This window comes from Mesoplodon mirus, assembly GCF_964341445.2.
Source record: "Mesoplodon mirus genome assembly, chromosome: 2".
Taxonomy (NCBI): domain Eukaryota; kingdom Metazoa; phylum Chordata; class Mammalia; order Artiodactyla; family Ziphiidae; genus Mesoplodon; species Mesoplodon mirus.
In genome coordinates, this window is record NC_138977.1 from 123,404,869 (window position 1) to 123,423,094 (window position 18,226).

At 60.7% G+C, this 18,226-nt stretch overlaps 1 protein-coding gene across 3 annotated transcripts in view; it reads right to left on the reverse strand.

Moving 5' to 3' along the window:
* Window positions 1–11,248: 11,248 nt before the first annotated feature.
* GAK (cyclin G associated kinase) overlaps window positions 11,249–18,226 on the reverse strand; it is a 53,316-nt gene continuing 46,338 nt past the window's right edge. For 2 of the 3 annotated variants that reach the window (XM_082611521.1, XM_082611519.1), the window contains 5 exons: window positions 18,077–18,193; window positions 13,125–13,349; window positions 12,469–12,617; window positions 11,689–11,865; window positions 11,249–11,597 (listed from right to left, as the gene is read on the reverse strand). In XM_082611521.1, coding sequence (XP_082467647.1) covers window positions 11,496–11,597; window positions 11,689–11,865; window positions 12,469–12,617; window positions 13,125–13,349; window positions 18,077–18,193 — 770 coding nt within the window. In that variant the 3' untranslated portion in view covers window positions 11,249–11,495. The remainder of the gene's footprint in view (window positions 11,598–11,688; window positions 11,866–12,468; window positions 12,618–13,124; window positions 13,350–18,076; window positions 18,194–18,226) is intronic. The other variant, XM_082611520.1, reaches the window with a different exon arrangement.

An 18,226-nucleotide genomic window follows, 5' to 3' on the forward strand; every position in this document is an offset into this window, starting at 1 on the left:
TCCGAGCGTGACGAGGTGGGCGGGGCCGCGGCGGCTGGGCGGGCGCCCGCGGGAGGCGGGGACCGGAGGGGCGGAGCCGCGCCCCCCTTTCCCCTCCAAAACGCTGCCCCCGGGCCGGATTCGGGGGGGAATCCCAGGGCGCGAGCTCCCGAGCCAGCGCGCACGACCCCAGCCCACCCCTCAGTCCAGAGCCCCAGATACTGGCCCCAGTCCCCGCCATCCGATCCCCTCTGTGTGGACCGGGCGGGGGCCGCCCCCCCCCCAACGGCGAGACAAGGTCCCGCACTCCCATCCGCTTCCGCCCGTTTGGGGCACCTAGCGTGCGGACGGATACGTGCGCAGCGCCAGGGAGCGAAGTCCTTTCTAGTCCAGCCGCTGTCGGAGGGAGCTGGGCGTCGCGGCTCTAGTCGCCATCCCACTCTCCGCCGACGCGCGCGGGAAGGGGTTCCCCGGCGCGGCCGGTGACAGCGGTCCCGACCGGGCCGAGTGCCCCTGAGCGCTGTCTTGGCCCCCGACCCCCGCCGTTCCCGGGCCTCCCGCACCGCTGGGCGTGAGAAGGGAGCTCCGAGACGCCAGAAAACCCATCCAACTGTTGGAGGAGAGCAGCCCGCAGACCGACCAGGACCTATTTTTCTGCGTAATAGAGTCGCAGAGAAGGAGCCACGCCGTTTCATTTTAGTGGGACAGAGGCCGAGAGACCCTCGCCCCCTCGGCTTGCGGCCCCACGCCGGACAGGAACGCGCAGAGGTCACTGCGGACCGGCCGCTCCGCTCCGTGTCCCCGCAGCCCCGCCCCCGCCGCGGTCGCCCCCTCCCCGGGGCCTCCGGGATTTCCTCTGCGCTGTTAACCGCGCTTCGGGGAGACTGGGGTCGCTGCAAGGTCGGCGGCTCGGCCTCCAGTCCCACCGCCCCTCCTGGGGTCGCAAGAGTGTTGTGGGAGGGGTCCGGGTCTCCGCTGGCCTCCTGGTTGGTGGGCGGACACCCCTGGTGGCCGCTGCATTAGCTTTCACTCTCCCCTCTCAGCTGAGGCATCAGGACTCCCTGGGCCTGGGGTGGAAGGGACAGATCCTGGAAACCCCACCCCGGGGAGCACTCCTCATGCCGCTCCCCCCGGACAGTCCGCCTGAACTCCAGAGGGCGTGCCTGTTTTCCCCCATCTGCTTGGAGCCTGGGCTCCCAGCGCCCACCCCTCGCTGACCGTCTGCAGGCCCAACTGTGCGCATCGGTGGCCCGGCAGGGCCCCCCAGCCGGCAGGAGTGAGGAAGGGGAGGGGGTGGAGGAGGCCAGCACAGCTTTCTGGGAGTTGGCAGGGGCACAGCCACTCTGCAGCTACTCTGGCCAGCGAGGGCCCTCCTGGCCCTGGGGGAGGCTCACGTCCAAGGACGCACGGAGCTGCAGCCTCCCTGGACACAGGGGCTGTGGGAGCTGGCCTCAGCTCTGTCCATTCCCCCTGCCGATAGCTCTTGTCACCCGAATCTGGGCAAGGAGGTGCGAGGTGGGTGCAGTGGGGCTGCTCAGAAGGGTGGCCTGGGGACCGAACACAGTGCTCAAGGCTGCAGGGAGTGCCTCTTGCTAGCCTGTGCTGGCTGACCCCTAGGAATGTTATTTCACCTCTACTGCCACCCTTCACGTGACGGGGGTCGAAGCCCCAGGCCTTTTGCAGGTCTGGGGACAGGTGCTCTGTGGAGGGAGTGGTTGCCTGTTTCCAGGTGTCTGGGGGTCTGAGGGTCCAGCCTGAGCCCTCAGGGTCTGCTCAGCCTGGCCCTTTAGTGTCCTCAGAACCTGGGTGTGGACGCCGGAGGGAGAGGTGTGGGTCCAGGAAAGAGAAGCCCCTTCTCCCCACTGAAGCCTCTGCCCTCCGCCCCTGCCACCACGTGGACCTGGGGGATGACCCACAGCTGAGTCCAGAGCAGCCCCACGACCCATGAGCCCAGCTGCCCTTACAAGCCACAGAGACACCCCGTTGACCTTGGGGCATCCAGGCTGGGTGTGACTGGGTGTGACTGGGTGTGCCCATCACCAAGACAGGAGTGTAGGGGTCCGTGCTTGGCCCACAGTTTCCATGACCCCACTGACCCTGTGACCCAGGCCTGTGCCACGTTGGAGGACAGAGGACAGGGGCCCTCCACTGGCCTCGCTGCCTGGCCCTCCATTCCTCTTTCTCTTTCTCCTCCCCTCCTTCTCCCTCCCTGTGGGGTCACCATTCAGAGGTCACCTGTGGGGTCATCCCCTATCTTTCTGTCTCTGTCTCTGTGTCTCTGTCTGTGTTGTTACCCCTTTTAGACCCACCACACACATAGCTGCCTCTTCAGTTCTCACATTTGTCTAGGCCCTGGGCTGGGGTTGGGGGACCCAGCAGGGTCTCAGACCCTCCTATGGAGAAATAGACAAGGTTGGTGACAGTCCCAGGTCAGGATGACCAGTACTCTGGGAGAAGGAGAGGCCAGGTGGCTGTGGGACCTGAGGAGGACTGGAGGGTGGGGGACCAGCTCTGGGCAGGAGATGAGGGGAACGGCCTGGAACTGCCCACCAGCCAGGCCAGCCCCCATGGCAGGGAGGCAACTCAGCTCACGGCCTCCGCCCAGCCTCAGGGCCACATCCCAGGTGGGCACTCACGGCCCCGTGAGCACCCAGAAGAGGACCTGGGTTCCGGTGACCAGTGCCCCAGCCTGCAGCGGCCAGAGAGACAGGAGCTGAGCGGGAGACATCCATAACAGCAAGAAAGGCCAAGCCAAGGGCACCCGTCGGCGTCAGTGGGCTGAAGACCCAGGAGGGTGTCAGGGTGGGGGAGCTGGGTGGCGGCAGGCTGGGCTGGGCAGCAGGTGCCAGGAGCTAGAGAGGGGGAGGGGTTGCGACCAAGGGGTCAGCCTCGGGGCGTGTGTGTTTGGCCACGGCCACGTCTGGGCTCTGGGACCTTGGCCGGCCGGCAGGACAGGGATAGAGCCCTGAGCTCAGTGCTCTGCGTGCTCTTCAAATGCAGAAGTCAGCCCCTGAAGGCTAGGAACCCCTGACCCAAAGCAGGGTTATGCCGAAGCCCAGGAGCATGTGGTGCTGGGTTTGAGACGCCACACCACCACCTAGAGTCCCCTCTGCAGCCCCCACAGGGTCACTCCAGGTGTCAAGAAGGGGAGGCGGCCGCCTTGCTCCAGCAACTCCCCCACCCACTCACCCCCAGCGTCCTGGAAGCCCCTGCCTGGCTCCCTGCACTCCCTCCAGGGAGGCCTGGCGCCTGCTGGTCCCCTCTGTCCCAGGAGGGCCCAGGATCACTTGAAGTCCTTCTTCAATCCTGGCATGGGGTCTGGCAAGGGGGTCGCAGACCCCGCAGGAAGGGCTGGGACGGGCTCTTGGCACACATGGGCTCACCAGCAACTTCAAATACAAACTTAATAATTTAACATGATGAATAATTCAGTCCCCAGCACCAGCACCATCTGTGTTGCCATTTTCCTGCTGGATTTCATCATTATTTGCCAGGTAATATAACAGGTGAAAAGCAGAAGCAAAGCAAGCTGGAAAATCATCACTGCTGTTCCTCAGAGCTGGGCCACAACGTCTCGGCTGTGTGTGGAGGAGACCCTGTGTGCTCCCCGACTCCAAGGCCCCTTCCCTGGCCACGTGGGCTCCTGAGGGCACAGGTGCAGGTGCTGGCCCGGCCTGGGGTGGCCTGCTTGTTCCTCGGACTCCTGCCCCGTCCTGGGTCAGGATTGTGTGTCGAGATGCACTCTTCCTCATCCCCACAGAGGCTGCTCCTCGAGTTCCAGAGACACGGGGGCCCCTCGGTCACCACCCGGGAGCCCTGAGGACCACCCCCCCTTGCTGAGGAGCTGGCCCAGGATCTGGGCTCAGAGCACAGTGGTGGCTCCTGTCCCCTCAATTTGCCCCTGTTCACCCCAGGCCCCAGGCCCCTGATCCTTCCACCCCTCCCCACAGGGAGAGTGTTGGAAAGGGGGAGCAGTGACTTCCAGAGATGCTCAGGGAGGGGAGCGACCACGAGGGGCTGTGGCTCCCATGCCCCCCTCTCCTTCCTGGCTGCTGCCTGGAGCCACCCCCCACCCCTGTGCTCCAAGGTAAAACTAGCAGAGTTCACAGGCCTGAAAGTGGGATTCTGCTTCTCACCTCTCTGCTGGGACGGTGACAGCCGTGGCGGTGCAGGGCTGCACAGAAGCACCATGGTGGCCTGAGCAAGTGGGGGTCCTCGGGCACCAACAGGAGGCACGGGGGACGATGTGGGAGAGGCCATGCTTCTGAAGGCCTCTGCCTGGTGGAAGCCCAGGCCACCAGACGCCCTTGCCCCAGCTGCAGGGTCGGCTCACCCAAGCCTCACATCGGGGTCTCCATAGGCGAAAGGAAAGGGGTGTCCAGCGGAACAAGCATCCATACCCAGGCTCTGGGCCCCTCTCTGTCCAGCGGTCGCTCCCTCTAACGCGTCGTGTGACCCTCCTGGGGAGAGTTCCCTGAACTGCAGACCGGGTGTCCCTGCTCTGTGAATGCCCCCCACCCATCAGCTCTGCCATCACCCCCATCCTACTCCAGATGCCTCCTCCACCCACCATGGGCTGCCCGGAACAGCCTCGGGGACCTTTCACAGGACACTCCGTCAGAGGCCTGGCTCAGGGCCCGGACAGAGGGCGGCTGGCCTGTGCAGGTACAGGACCAAGGGAGGGTCTAGGGCCCCCGGGGTGTGCACAGGGCTCCTGCTCCGGCCGAGTGAGGCCTGGGCTGTGCCATCAGGCAGCTTCAGGTGGACGCAGTGTTCAGAGCTTCCTGCACCCAGTGTCCCTCGAGGTCCCGAGTTGGCTGCACTCTGTGTGGGTCAGGCCTGGACTCCCTCAGTCAGTGACCTGGATCCAGCAAGGACTGAGTTGGTGGACAACAGAGTTGGCCCTTGGGGGGAGTGGGCTTCAGGCTCAAGAAACCCTTCCCAGAAAGGCAGGCCATAGAGAGAAGCCACCACCCAGGAGCGCCACCCCTCTGGCCCCCCTCCTCCCTCCAGTGGCACCCAGAGTGAGGCCAGGCCTGTGTGGGTCCCACTGGAGGGTTTCACACCCAGGAGGTATGGGGAGATGCCTGTCTGCTCAGTTGGGGAGGGGTGTTCCTTTGGTCCCGGGTCGTGGCCCTCTCCTGGCTGTGCTTGTGTCTGGGGGCCTCGCAGCCCTGGTCAAGCATCGAGGGGTGGCGGTGAGGGGCGGGCAGCTGAATCCAGGCCCTGTTCCCCTAGGCCCGGCATAGGGTAGGGCCCCAGGCCTGCCCCAGGGGGCAGGGAGGCCGCAGCAGCCAGGCCTGTGCAGGCCAGGGGACTGTCCAGCTGAAGAGGGCAGCATCCAGTGACTTCACAGTGGCAGCCTGGAGCGTCCGAAGAACTCCATCGGGCTTTCTTTTCTCTTTCTTCAGAAAGCCTGCTGCTAGCTCATCAGCACACCTGGAGTGGTCAGCCTGCAGCCCCGGGAGGGGAGAGGAGTCCGGGGCCCGGGCCAGCTTCTCTGGATCACGTCCACCACCTCGGAGGGGCCGACGAGGTGATGCAGGATGGCGACCCCTCATCCACTGCAGAGTCCAAGCCCCTATTGTCCCTGTCACCCACCGGTCCACCGCCGGCCAGGGGGCTGTCCTGGCGCTGTGGGGGCCGCTGAGGAAGGCAGGCGAGGCAGCGCCTCTCAAAGCTTTTGCTCTCAGATGCCACTGGGTAAGCGCCATGAAGAGAATCACAGAATCAAAACAGTGGAGCCAGAGAGACTTGGAGCCTGTTAGCGCGGGTGGCCAAGCTGGGCCTCGGGCTGAGTGACCCAGTGTCCCACGCTCCAGGCAGCAGCCCTGCAGGCGGGAAGGAGGTCGTGAGCCAGGTGGGGGAGGGCTCGTTCGTACCTCCCAGGGCCAGGCCGCCCCCCACCTGGCCCCGTACCCAGGGGTTCAGAAGGGCCTGCGTCCCACGCTGCCTCTCGGGGGTGAGAAACACCCGGAAGGTGTGATTTCCACACCTGTGCTACAGGTGCAGATGCCATGGCCCAGATGGGTGAGACCTGTGTCTGCCTTACGCGGGTGGGAGCCCTGGAGGCCCCGGGGGCATCCCCCTCCCCAGGAGAAGGAAGAGGCTGGGTAAAAGATTCCATCCCTGAAGGATGAGGAAGTGCCAGGCATCACATCGGAATTACAGCATCGCATGCAGAAAAGGAAAAATGATAGAAATGGAAGGTGTCTCAGACCACAGGGAGGAGTTCCCCGCCCCCCGCCCCCAGAGGAGCCCAGGCAGTTGCTGAATAAAGACAACTGTCAGCTGGGGAGCCGGGCTGCACCATTCCAGGCTGGTGCTTCTCGGGCCAGATAAGCAGGGGCACCGGGGCAGACCACACATTCGGGGGGATGGGCTGCTCCCCCAGACGCCATGGAAAAGGCGAAGGGGGGGTCTCCCTTGATCCGGGTTGTGCCATAGATGGTCGACGCCTTGTCTTGGCCAGTGGGATGGCCTGGCAGCCTTGGGGCCGGCCCTGGTGCGGGCCGGGAGGCTCTCAAGGCCCTGGGCCTGGTGCCTGGCCTGCTGTCTGCCCAGGCCTGGCTAAGGGTCTGGAACCACTTCCTCCCCTCCCCCAGGCATCAGGGAGCCAGCCCTCCTACCCCTTCTTCCTGGCCTGGGGGCCTGGGTGTGGGAGATTCTCTGACCCAGGCCTTGCCCGAACCCGAGGTGGCCAGTGGACACGATCCCAGTTCAGGGCCAGGTGCCAGGTGTCCTCCATGAGAAGCAGGACCCTCCACCAGTGGCCCTTTAGCTGCCCACTGCCCCACCCTGTGTCTGGGCTCTGCCCCCCACACCTACGTACCCTCCCCCTGATGAGACTCCTGGAGGACCCCAGCCCAAGTCCCCCCAAATCTACCTGTCCCCCCCACATGCTCACCCACAAGCAACACACCTGCTGGCCTCATCATGCCACCCAAGGGGCCCCTCCTGCCCCCATAACGTCCCCTTCCTGTCTCCCTCTCTCCTATCCTGATGTCGCTTTCTCCTCCTAACACCCCCCGCCAGGTTGCCCATGGGGGACCCCCAGGGGTGTCCCCAGACTCTGCTGGTTGGAGCAGGTCTATAAATGTCCACAGCTGTGTCCTTGCCCTCAGGCCAGCTGCTCCCCAGTCTGGCAGACCCAGGCCCGCCCCTCCCTGGTAGCCGTGTTCTAAAGGCTCCTGGGAAAGTCAAGGCTGGCCCCCGGGAGCAGGGGGAGGTTCTGACCCCAAAATTGGGCCGTGGGGTCTGAGGGGGGCTCCCTGGTCCTGAAACATTGCTCTCAGGGACGAGGGTGCGTCCTGGGAGCACGAAGGCAGGTGGCGTGAGTGGGCAGCACATCCACGGCAGCTATAGAGACACAGATGTTTCTCCAAACTATGGATGTCACCCAGTGAGTCCTGAGGCAGTTCTGCGTGGATGAGGCTTGAAAACCTCCTGCCAATTGAAAGCAGCACCCTCCCCCAGCCCCGCAAACCTCTCCTTACTCTAGGGATCCCCGCACCCCCGCCCTGCCCAGTGGGTGCTGTTCTACCCTCACACCAGGCCAGGAAGGGCCCTGCCCAGCGCAAGCAGGCAGGGTGACGTCAGGCCCCAGGGTTCCTTTCATATGAGACACTGTGCCCAGGTCTCATCCACCGCCCAGCAGGTACTCTGGCTGGACAGGGGCCGTGTCTGTAACAGAGAAAACAGCAGATGCGTGTGTCTGTCTGTCTGTGTCCTCCCTGTGCCCTCCTGGCAGCTGAGGGCCCCCCACTCCCACAGCCCGTCACTCTGGTACAGAAACCACCACACTGGGGAGAGATCTGTCACAGCACCGCAGCCCAGACAGCCACCATCACCAAGACAGGCCCGGGCTGGACCACCGGGCACAAGGCGGGGCTTGGCCAGCTCCTGGCAGGGCCCAGAGCACCTGGGGGCTGGGTGGCTGCAGAGCAAGGCGCCCGGGGGTCTGCCCAACCCCTCTGGGGGTCTGAGCCGGCTTCATACTGGACAGAGGGTCTCTCGGGCCAGGATTCCCACCCCCACACTCCACCTTGATCCCCCCACCCTGGGCAGAGGCGCATCCCCCAGGATCGTTCGCAGGCCTGGTGACCCAGAGCTGGCCCAAGTCCCCTACACTCATCCCACGGTGCTGGGACGGGGTGATTCCTGAGGGTCTCTGTGGGGACCAGCAGCTGCCAGGCTGCCTGGGGCTCGGCCCTGAAGGGAGCGGGCTTGGCCCCAAACTGGGCAGGAAGGGAGGCCTGGTGGTGGAACCGCCACAGAGCAGGGGTCCCACATCACTTCAGTGCCCCACATGGCCTGAGGGGATCTAACCCTGGGTCCCCCCAAGGCAGAGCCTGGACTAGGGCCCGGAGCAGCAATTTGTTTCTAAGGACTCAGAGTGACCTGGGCAGGCGAGAAAGCCCTTGGAGGTTCGAGGCCAAGCTGGCCGCTCCTCGGGAGTCTTCCTGGGCCTGCTCAGTGGGCGCCGGGAAATACTCACTGAGCAGATGAGTCCTTCCCACAAAGGGGCCTTTACCGGGAATCCGGCGGGGGCGGGAGTCCAGTCCGTCTCCGGTGCTGGAGCCAAGCGCACAGGCCTCCTGTGCTTCCCACACTGCCCAAGGACCCCCAGCCCACGAAGGGGTCCCTGCGGCAGGGAGACGCGGAAGCTTCCTCAGACCCGCGCTGCCCTGGGGGGAGGGGACCGCCCCCAGGAGCGGCGAGAACCACACAGCAGGAACACAGCAAGGACCCACCATCGGAGTGCTTCCTGATCACAAGGACATGGCTTGATGGGCGAGGACTCACGGAGACACAGGACCCAATACCCTGGCCAGGACTCCAGGGAAGGGCGCACTCACTGCCTCTGGGAGCAGGAGGGGAGGGACGGGGGGCTGAGGGAGGTGGGCGGGAGGGAGGTACTGCTGAGAACAGGGTCTTGTCCCTTGGTGACACCAGTCACCCAGGCTGTCCGGCACGTGCTGGGTGGGGTCCTCTACAGAACAGGGGGCGGCCGGACTAGGGGGTCCTGGGGTAACTGATGGGTGGGCAGCACCGGGAGGCATGTACTGTGCTGGGTTCCTAATCTGAGCCAGTCTCCAGACCCGACCTCTGCTGAGGAGCAAACCACCCCCAGGACCACACCCGCTTCGAGTGGGGATGGGGCCAGCAGCAGCCCAGCGCAAGGAATGCCCTGGGCCCCGAGGGGCTCACTGGAGGGGACACACGTGGTCCTTGGAGCAGCCCTGCTCGGGGTCTGTGGCCTGTAGGGATGGAGCCACCGGGGCCATCACCTCACCAAGACAGTAAATCAGAGCCAGTAGGGACGGCAGAGGGAGTGCCACATCAGAGACTCAGGGGCGGGCAGGCCCTGCAGGACCTGCGAGGGCTTCTGGCCAGTGCCCCAGAGCCACCTGGCCCTGAGCCGTGACCCAGAGCAACTTTGATGTGCAATCTTGGGCCTATTTAGGTCGTTCATTGTTTTGTTTTGCTTTTTAATAAATTTATTTATTTATTTTTGGCTGCAATGGATCTTCGCTGCCGTGCGCAGGCTTTCTCTAGTTGCAGCAAGTGGGTGCCACTCTTCGTTGCGGTGCACAGGCTTCTCATCGCAGTGGCTTCTCTTGTTGTGGAGCACGGGCTCCAGGCGTGCGGGCTCAGTAGTTGCGGCACGCAGGCTCGGTAGTTGTGGCACACAGGCCCAGATGCTCCGCAGCATGTGGGATCCTCCCAGACCAGGGCTCGAACCTGTGCCCCCTGCATCAGCAGGCAGATTCTTAATGACTGCGCCACCAGGGAAGTCCCACTGTTACTTAAAAGAGTGAGTATTCTTTGAAAAGAGGCCTCAGCCTGGGAAGAGCCGGGTTTAACCCTCCTGCCCACCCGCAGCAGCAGCCCCAACCCAGGTGGGTGGCTCACCTCATTGAGGGGACAGTGCAGAGGTCCAGGAGGCCCTCGGCCTCCTCTCCTGCTCTCTGCTCAGACCCCTGGCTGGGGCGGGGCTGGGGAGCAGCCCTAGGGGCAGAGGCCGTAGGGTTCTGGGGCCTCAGGACACAAAGCCAGAGCCCCTTCCTCCTCTGAACTGTCAGGAGGTGCAGGCCCACCCTCGGCCAGACCAACGAGGTCACTGGAGGTGGAAGGCGGGGCTCCAAGCTTCAAGTCAGAGCGTTCAGCTAACTGCTGTCCTACCTCCCAGGTGAGGCCTTGATGTGAGGATGGGTGCCTAGGAGCCTGGCACAGGGAGGGTCCTGACCCGGGTGACCCAACTCGCAAGCCCACCTGAGGGGCAGGTGGTGCACTCTTGAATCCCTGACTTGGCATCACATCTGACTCAATAACTCACATTTTGGCTAAAGAAGAGATCGCACACAGTTCTCAGCGGCCAGCCCACAGTGCTGACTGGGCTGAGGGGCAGCTTTGGCAGGGCCTGACCAACACTGCTGTCACCACGGGGATGAGGGTCGAGGCCCACCCCATCTCCAGGGCCTGGCCAGAAGTGCCAGGCAGCCAGGAGTAGGACGAGCCCTGGGGACGGTGGACAGACGCACAGGAGGCTGGGAACGTCACTTCCGACCCAAACCTCGAGTCGTGTAACTGCTGTCGTTTGTCCTGACGTGTTGTCCCCCAGAGCGTGGGGCGGCTGGGGCTTCTCTAACAGGCCGTGACTCAAGGCCATTGCTTTTGCTTTGAATTCCCGGAACAAGAGAATCCAAAGCCCCCCACATCCTCCTGCTGTGAGGAGGAAGGACCCGGGGGACCCAGGGGGAGGGCCAGCCTCTGTGCACCTGCACCAAGACCATCTGCCTCTGCCACGTTGCAGTGGCCACAGGGCATGCCCAGCACCCGACGAGGGCCAGCCCCCAGACCAAAGCCGCAGCTCATCTGATCACTCCCCACACCTCCCGGTCCTCCTGCCTTCCTGTCATGCCTGACCACCCAGCTTGGGCTGCTGGCCGAGGCCAGACTGGGGGCCCGCAGGGGCTCAGACCAGCAGTGGTGAGGAGCCCAACTTCGCCAGGCGGGGGTCCCTGCGATTCATCTTCACGTCAGAGCCAAGGTCAACCAGGTGACAGCAAAAGTGCAGGGAGGTGGTGTGCAGCCCCAGAGACGAGGGTCGTCAGAAAATAGTTTAATTATGTACAGGTGGTCACCAGGCTGATTACGAGGGGAGACGTGAATGTTCAGGAACGGATTCTGGAGGACAGCTGAGCAGCGCGATCTACCCAGTGGACACGCCACGGATAAAACAAATCACAGACTGTGACACGTGTGGGAGGAGTGCAAATCGTCACCTTTCCTTCAGGACCAGAAGAGAAAAAGAAAGAACTCGGAGGCTTTGGAATGCTTTCTCTTCCTGTGAAGGGAGTGGCGCTGGCTCTGGATCCGCTGAGCGTGGCGGGCGTGACGTGATGCCAGCTGCAGCCGCGCCCGCCCATGCCGCCCCGGCCCACGCACAACCCTCCAGGCCAGCCAGCAGCTTCCAGCTCCACAAGCCGCACGTGCAGCCACGACCCGTGGGCTCAGAAGAGCGGCCGGGAGCCCTGGCTCTCGAACTCGGCCCAGGCGTCGTTGAGCTCCATGAAGATCATCCGGGCGTACTGCTCGTAGGGCTGCCCCCGGGCCTGCGGGCAGGCAGGACGGCGGTGGTGAGGGCCTGGCCTGCTCCCAGAACCCTGCCCCAACCCCGGCCCAGAGCCCACACCCCGTGCCCACCTTGTCCGGGTGGACCACCAGCACGGCGCGGCGGTAGTGCTTCTTCACCTGCGCAGGCGTCACCAGGTCGGCCATGCCCACGGGCGTCCAGCGGCTCTCGTCGTCCCACAGCGCCGTGTGCAGTGTGGACAGCAGGGCGCGGATGTTCCTCTCCTTGCCCTCCGTCCAGTCCAGGAGCTGAAGGAGACGCCGTGCTGCTGAGGGCATGCCAGGCCCCGGCCTCTACCCACCGAACAGCCGGCGGTCGCCCCACGGAGCAGGGATCTGTGAGATGTGTGGCCCCGACGTGGACCCCCACCCCAGTTTCTGCACTGACCCCACCCAGGCATGGCCAATTCCATTCCCTAGGTCTGGCTGGACAGGACACGGACTAGACGGTGCGTGGAATCCAGGGAGCCTTTCCTCCGTGGAACATTCACAGATGACCCGCCGTCACAGCCTTGCCCTGTCCATCCTGGGGTCCAGGCACACAGACGTCCTTGTCACCCCAGGGGTCTCTGTGGCCCATGCCCCCCGACTGGGGTCACGCCTGGCTGGTGTCCAGAAGAGCAAGGAGCTTAATGAGCATGAAGCCACACGTCCCAGCTACAAGGGGACAGTTGATCTTTCACCCCAAAACTTTCAGGAGAGCAAATAAGCGTAGATGGAAGCCACTGTCCCTGCAAGCATGTCGGACAGAGGTCCTCGTGTGTGAGAGTCGGGGCCGCGTCGGCTGTGTCCCTCTCCACACGCTCCTGCCCAGGATGCCCCCCACCCTGCCCCGGCCCGAGTGCCCTGCACCTTCAGCTTGAGGGGGTCTGAGTCCCGCGCCTGGTCCTGCCTCCTCATCTCGGCGATCGTCCTCGGCCCCTTCCTGTCGGCCCGGGAGGAGAAGCCCTGGTTGGACAACAGGTCTTCGAAATCGTTCTCCGACACCCTTGGCTTTGGACCTGGAGGAGAGCAAAGGCTTCAGGGGCCGCGCTAAGTGCCCACCCAACAGCCTGCCTGCTGCCTCTGTGCTGCATGGCCAGCTCGAGCACCCTCGGGGATGGCAGGATGGCCGAGAAGATGGGAAACGTCCAAAAGAGCTGCCCCGAGGCATGAGCGCACGAGTGTGGGCGGGGTCACGGCAGGCTTCGGACCACCCCCCTCCCCCGACAAGCGAGGCAGCCAGGCCTGGGCTGACCACCCAGCTGCCCGGCCAGCAGAGGCCGAGAAGGTTCCCGGACAGTGTGGCCTGGCCCACTGGGGGCAAGAGGGTCACCCACAGACATGCATCTGAAATCATTAACTTCCATCCAAAGCGGCTCCCGCTGGGTGGAAACAGACTCTGGGTCTCTTTAAACACCCTTTCCCGGGACTGGGCTCTGAGCTGGACAAGGCAAAACGGGATTCACTGTAACCACTTCACAGCAAGCTCAAAAAACCACACACGCGGCGAGAGAGGAAGGACTCACCAAAGCCAGGGGCACGGACCCCCCTCTCCTCCCGGCTGCCGATCACACTGAAGCTGGAGCTGTAGTTTGGCCGTGGCTGCACACTGGCTATGGGGGTTGGCTTGGCCTGGGGGGGCCACGGGGTGCCCTGGGCTGGGGGCCGACTCATCTGCCAGGAGCCGCTGGCCTTGGGAGGGGGGACTGTTTTGGGACCAAAGCCCCCAGGAGTAGGTGCAGCGGGCGAGCCTGGGGAGACAGTTCACGTGGGGGTGTCACCGACAGCCTGAGGGCGGGGCGCTGCCCCGTGGGTGCTCAGCCCTCGCAGGCAGAGGACACACCCTCGCGAAATGAACGTGTCAGGTCAGCCGCCAGGATGGGTGGCCTCTAGGTAGCCCCACAGCTGGCCCGTCTGCAGGGGCTGGGCCGGGTGGGCTCCCCTCCCCACTCGCTCAAATGCAGGGCTGAGTCCAGGAAGCTCAAAGAGCTTCCTGCACCCAGCACCCAGAGCCCACAGGGCCCCCGACCAGCACCATGCAGGCTGCTGCTCCGTGAATGCAGGCATGTGCCGTGTCACGTGTGTGTGGTTCTGTGCCACTTCACGTGCGTACATATTCACAGAAGCACTGGGTCAAGACGCCCCCGTTCTCTGTCCTGTGACCTTCACCTCAAGAACATTCTAGACGTAGAATCACAGGGCAGGCGGCCCTTGCGATGGGCTCTTCTCACCCAGGACCCACCCACCTACCCGCTTGTCGCCAGCAGCCTGGCAGGTGGACGCGCGATAGAAGGACTCCGGGGGGTTCCAGTCTGTGGTGATTACCAACAGGGTCGCCCTGAGCACTGCTGCGGAGGCTCCCTGCTCAGCCCACGTGCGCCTCTGGGATAGACGGCGGTTGCGGGTTCAGTTTTGTGAGAACCGACGCCCGCCTCGAGTAGCCGGCCTGCACGCCCGCCAGCTCTGCGCCCGGCACTGCACCCCATCGAGGCCCCCCGCGCCTCCAGGGCCGCCAGTGACACTAGACCTCTCCCCAGGCTGCCTTTCTCTTCACCACTCACCCGTTTTCAAGTTGGATGTGTTTTGCTCTGTTTTTACTGTTCTTACATATCCTAGATAGTTGTCAGATACGTGGTTCAAAGATATTTTTCCCACCCTGTAGCTTTTCATCCTGTTGAGAGTCTTTAGCAGGGCAACAGATTTCTTTTTGATCAAGTCCAATTTATCCATTTTTTGCTGACGGATCATGGTCCAGGTGACACTAAAGGCTACGTCCCCCCAATTTTCTCTTTTCTTCTGAAAGCTTTACGAATCTATGGCCAATTCTGAGTAATGGTCATCTACCTGCTGTTTAAGGTGTGAAGTTCAGGGTGAGGCCACTTTCTTGCTGCCCCAGCACCGTCATGAATGGTTTTGCACCTCTGGCAAAAGTCAGTTGGTCTTACTGGTGTGGGGCTACTTCCAGGTCGGTGATCTACGTGTCTGTCCTGCCCACAGCACGCAGGCATGGAGGAGGCCAGAGGCCTGGTGGGCTGAGTCTTAACCATCCCATTTCCCCTGACTCTCCAAATAAAGTCTACAATAAGCTCGTCTGTGTCTGCAGGAACCCTCACTGGCATTTCTGGTGAGGACTGTGCTGACCCCACTGATCACTGCAAGAGAACCTTCCTGATGTGGGTCGCCGGGCTGTGAGCTCATCTGTTTACTGAAGTCTTCCCTGACTTCTTTCCCCGTTTGGTTTTGTAGCTTCACGAGTCCTGTACGTGCTTTGTAAGAGTAATATGTTATGTTTCTTTTTTTCTTCTTTTGCAGGGATTGTAAACGGTGCTGTTCTAAATTTTGGGTTCCTTGTGCGTGTTGCTAGCAAACAGAAATACCCTTGTGGTGTCTGTTTGTTGATCCTGTGTCCTGCGACCCTCCTGAACTCACTCTGGGACCTGAAATACTTTCATAGTCCCCCTGAGATTTCCCACACAGACAGCACATCGTCCACACATGACAACACTGCCTGTGTCCCTTCTGTCCCTTTCTTGCCTGCCTGCACCACCTGGGCTAACCCTGGGGAGCATGTGGTCTTCTGAAATCCAGCGCAAGCCTGGCGGCAGGACTCTGCAGGTGCTCCCTATCAAGTCCACGGGCTTCGCATTACTGGTTTGTTGAGTGTTTACCACAAGTAGGTGTTGAACTCCGGGGAATGCCTCTTCTGCACCATCGATGTGATCACACGACTTCCCTTCCTAGGCCAGTTAACGTTGTGTATACATATATATATATGTACATATATAATTTTTTTAAAAATTATTTATTTTGACTGCGTCGGGTCTTAGTTGCAGCACGTGGAGTCTTCTCTAGTTGTGGTGCTCGGGCTCCAGAGCATGTGGGCTCTCTAGCTGTGTCGCGTGGGCTCCAGAGCACATGCGGGCTCAGCAGTTGTGGTAAGCGGGCTTAGTTGCCCCGCGGCATGTGGGATCTTAGTTCCCTGACCAGGGATTGAACCCACGTCCCCTGCATTGGAAGGCAGATTCTTAACCACTGGGCCACCAGGGAAGTCCCAACGTGCCGCATTCTGTTCATAGGCTTGGGGATGTTGAACCCTGCCTTGCTTCCTGGAATAAACCCTACTTGGTTGTGGTGTGTGATTGTTGTTTTTGGTTTTTTTTTAAGATTTTTTTTGATGTGAACCATTTCTAAAGTCTCTATTGAATATGTTACAATATTGCTTCTTTGGCCACGAGGCCTGTGGGATCTTAGCTCCCTGATCAGGGATCGAACCCGCACCCCCTCCACTGGAAGGCAAAGTCTTAACCACTGGACCGCCAAGGAAGTCCCCTGTGTGATTCTTTTTATACACTGATGAGCTCTCTGTGCTGATGACTGACTTTGATTTTTGTGTCTGTGTTCATGAGGGATGCTGCCCTGTGGTCTGTAATTTCCTTTTGTATCATCTCCATCTGGTTTTGGTATCAGAGTGATACCAGATTCATAAAATCAACTGGAAAATATTCCCTCCTCTTCCTATTTCTTGGAAAAGACTGTGCGGAATTGGTATGAATTCTTTAAACATTTGGTAAAATTCTCCTGTGAACCCAGATGGGACTAGAGATTTCCTTTATGGGAGGTTTCTAACTATGAATTCATTTTCTTTATGATTACAGACCCACTCAAACACTCTACCTCACACGGGGCACACCTGAAGAACTTGTCCACCTCACCTCAGTCCCAGGACTGGTGCTGAAGCCGTAAGTCCATTTCCCTTCAGAGCCTCTGGGGTCTGTGGACATCTTGGGTTAACCTCTCTTTTTTAATCCATCTTAGCAGAGATTTGTCAACTTTACTGATCTTCTCAGAGAACTAACTTTTTGATCAACCCATTTTCTCTAGTTTTCATTTTCTATTTCATTGATTTGGGTTATTTATCATTTCCTTCCATTTGCTTTGAGCTTATTTTGCTTTTCTTTTCAAATGTCTTCAGGTGATAACTCACAATACTGACAAGTCATTTCCTCTTTTCCAAACTACACGCTTAATGCTACGTGTTTCCCTCTTGGCACTGCTTTAGCTGCATGACCCAAGTTTAGACATGTCATGTTTTCATTTTCATTCTCTTCGACACGCTCTTTTATTCTCCTTGAGACTTCCTAAATAACCCGTGTTATTTAAAACTGTGTCATTCAGGACTTCCCTGGTGGCACAGTAGTTAAGAATCTGCCTGCCAATGCAGGGGACACGGGTTCAAGCCCTGGTCTAGGAAGATCCCACATGCTGCCGAGCAACTAAGCCCATGAGCCACAACTACTGAGCCTGTGCTCTAGAGCCTGTGCTCTGCAACAAGAAAAGCCACCTCAGTGAGAAGCCCGCGCACCACAACGAAGAGTAGCCCCCGCTCGCTGCAACCAGAGAAAAGCCCATGTGCAGCCTTGAAGACCTAATGCAGCCAAAAATAAATTTTTTAAAAAATTTAAAAAAAAAAGTGTATCAATTTCCAAGAGTTTGAAGATTTTTCAGTTATCTCGCTGTTACCAATTTCTAGTTTGATTCCATTTGGTCATGGAATGATACAGTCTGTATGATTTCAGTTCTTTTAAGTTTGTTGATGACTGTTTATGGCCCAATACATGGCCTTTCTTGGTGGTTGCTTGGGTGCAGGAGGATGTGTGTCCTGCTGCTGTCAGGCACAGTGTCCTGTGAATGTCCCACAGCTTTGCTGACTTTCTGTCTGTGGCTCTATCTTTGTTGACAGAGGGACGCTGAGGTCTCCAACTAGAATGTGAGTTTGTCCATTTCTCCTTTCGGCTCCATCAGCTTCATGCAGGACACTGTTTTCTGAGGGGGTGTGACAGAGGTCTGGGGTCACAGTTTAGAGCTGAGGGCTGGGCTCCATCCTGAGGACAGGCGCCCCGGATCCCGAGAATTCCTTTTCACCACAGGCAGCCCCCGAGAGGCTCCGAGTGACCCCGCCCTGTGATAGCCCAAGATAGAGGCAAAAAGCCCAGGGCAAACCCAAACTTCCAGGAATGCTCTCAGGGAGACACCAAAACCTGAAATGCCAGGAAGCGTCTGGGGAGATGTTATTTTCACCTAAAATTCCACATGCCTCCCGACTGCCAAGGGACGAGAGACACTCCTGGCCTCCAAACAATTAACGTCCCTAAAAGTTTTCTCAGAAAAAGTACTGGCAGTGAATTCTGCTCCCTGGGGAGTGGGGCAGGCACTCTCCACACTCCTGTGCTGAGACCGCTCCTAGATGACCCCCAAACACTGCTATGCCTGTGGAGGGCCAGACCCCAGCACCAATTTTGGCAATTCCTGGTGTTATCTTGGTAACAAGCTCCTGGGATGAAGCAGATTGGGCCTTTCCTGGTGTCGCTGTGCCCTGGGCCTTGGTGGACAGGGTGAGGCCCCACCTCGGGTAGGTGGACACAACAACCCAGAGAGAGGCCTGGCGCTTTCCACGTGCCCGACACGGCCCTCAGGTTACCTTGGAGGCCGGAACTGAGGTCACCGAGGTCCGCAAATGGGTCCTGGCTCTGAGACTTGGTCTGGCTGGCTGGGGGGCCAGGAGGTGCCGGCTGGCCTCCAGGAGAGATGAAGGGGCCTGGAGGAGGGCAGGGGCATTAGATCCAGCACA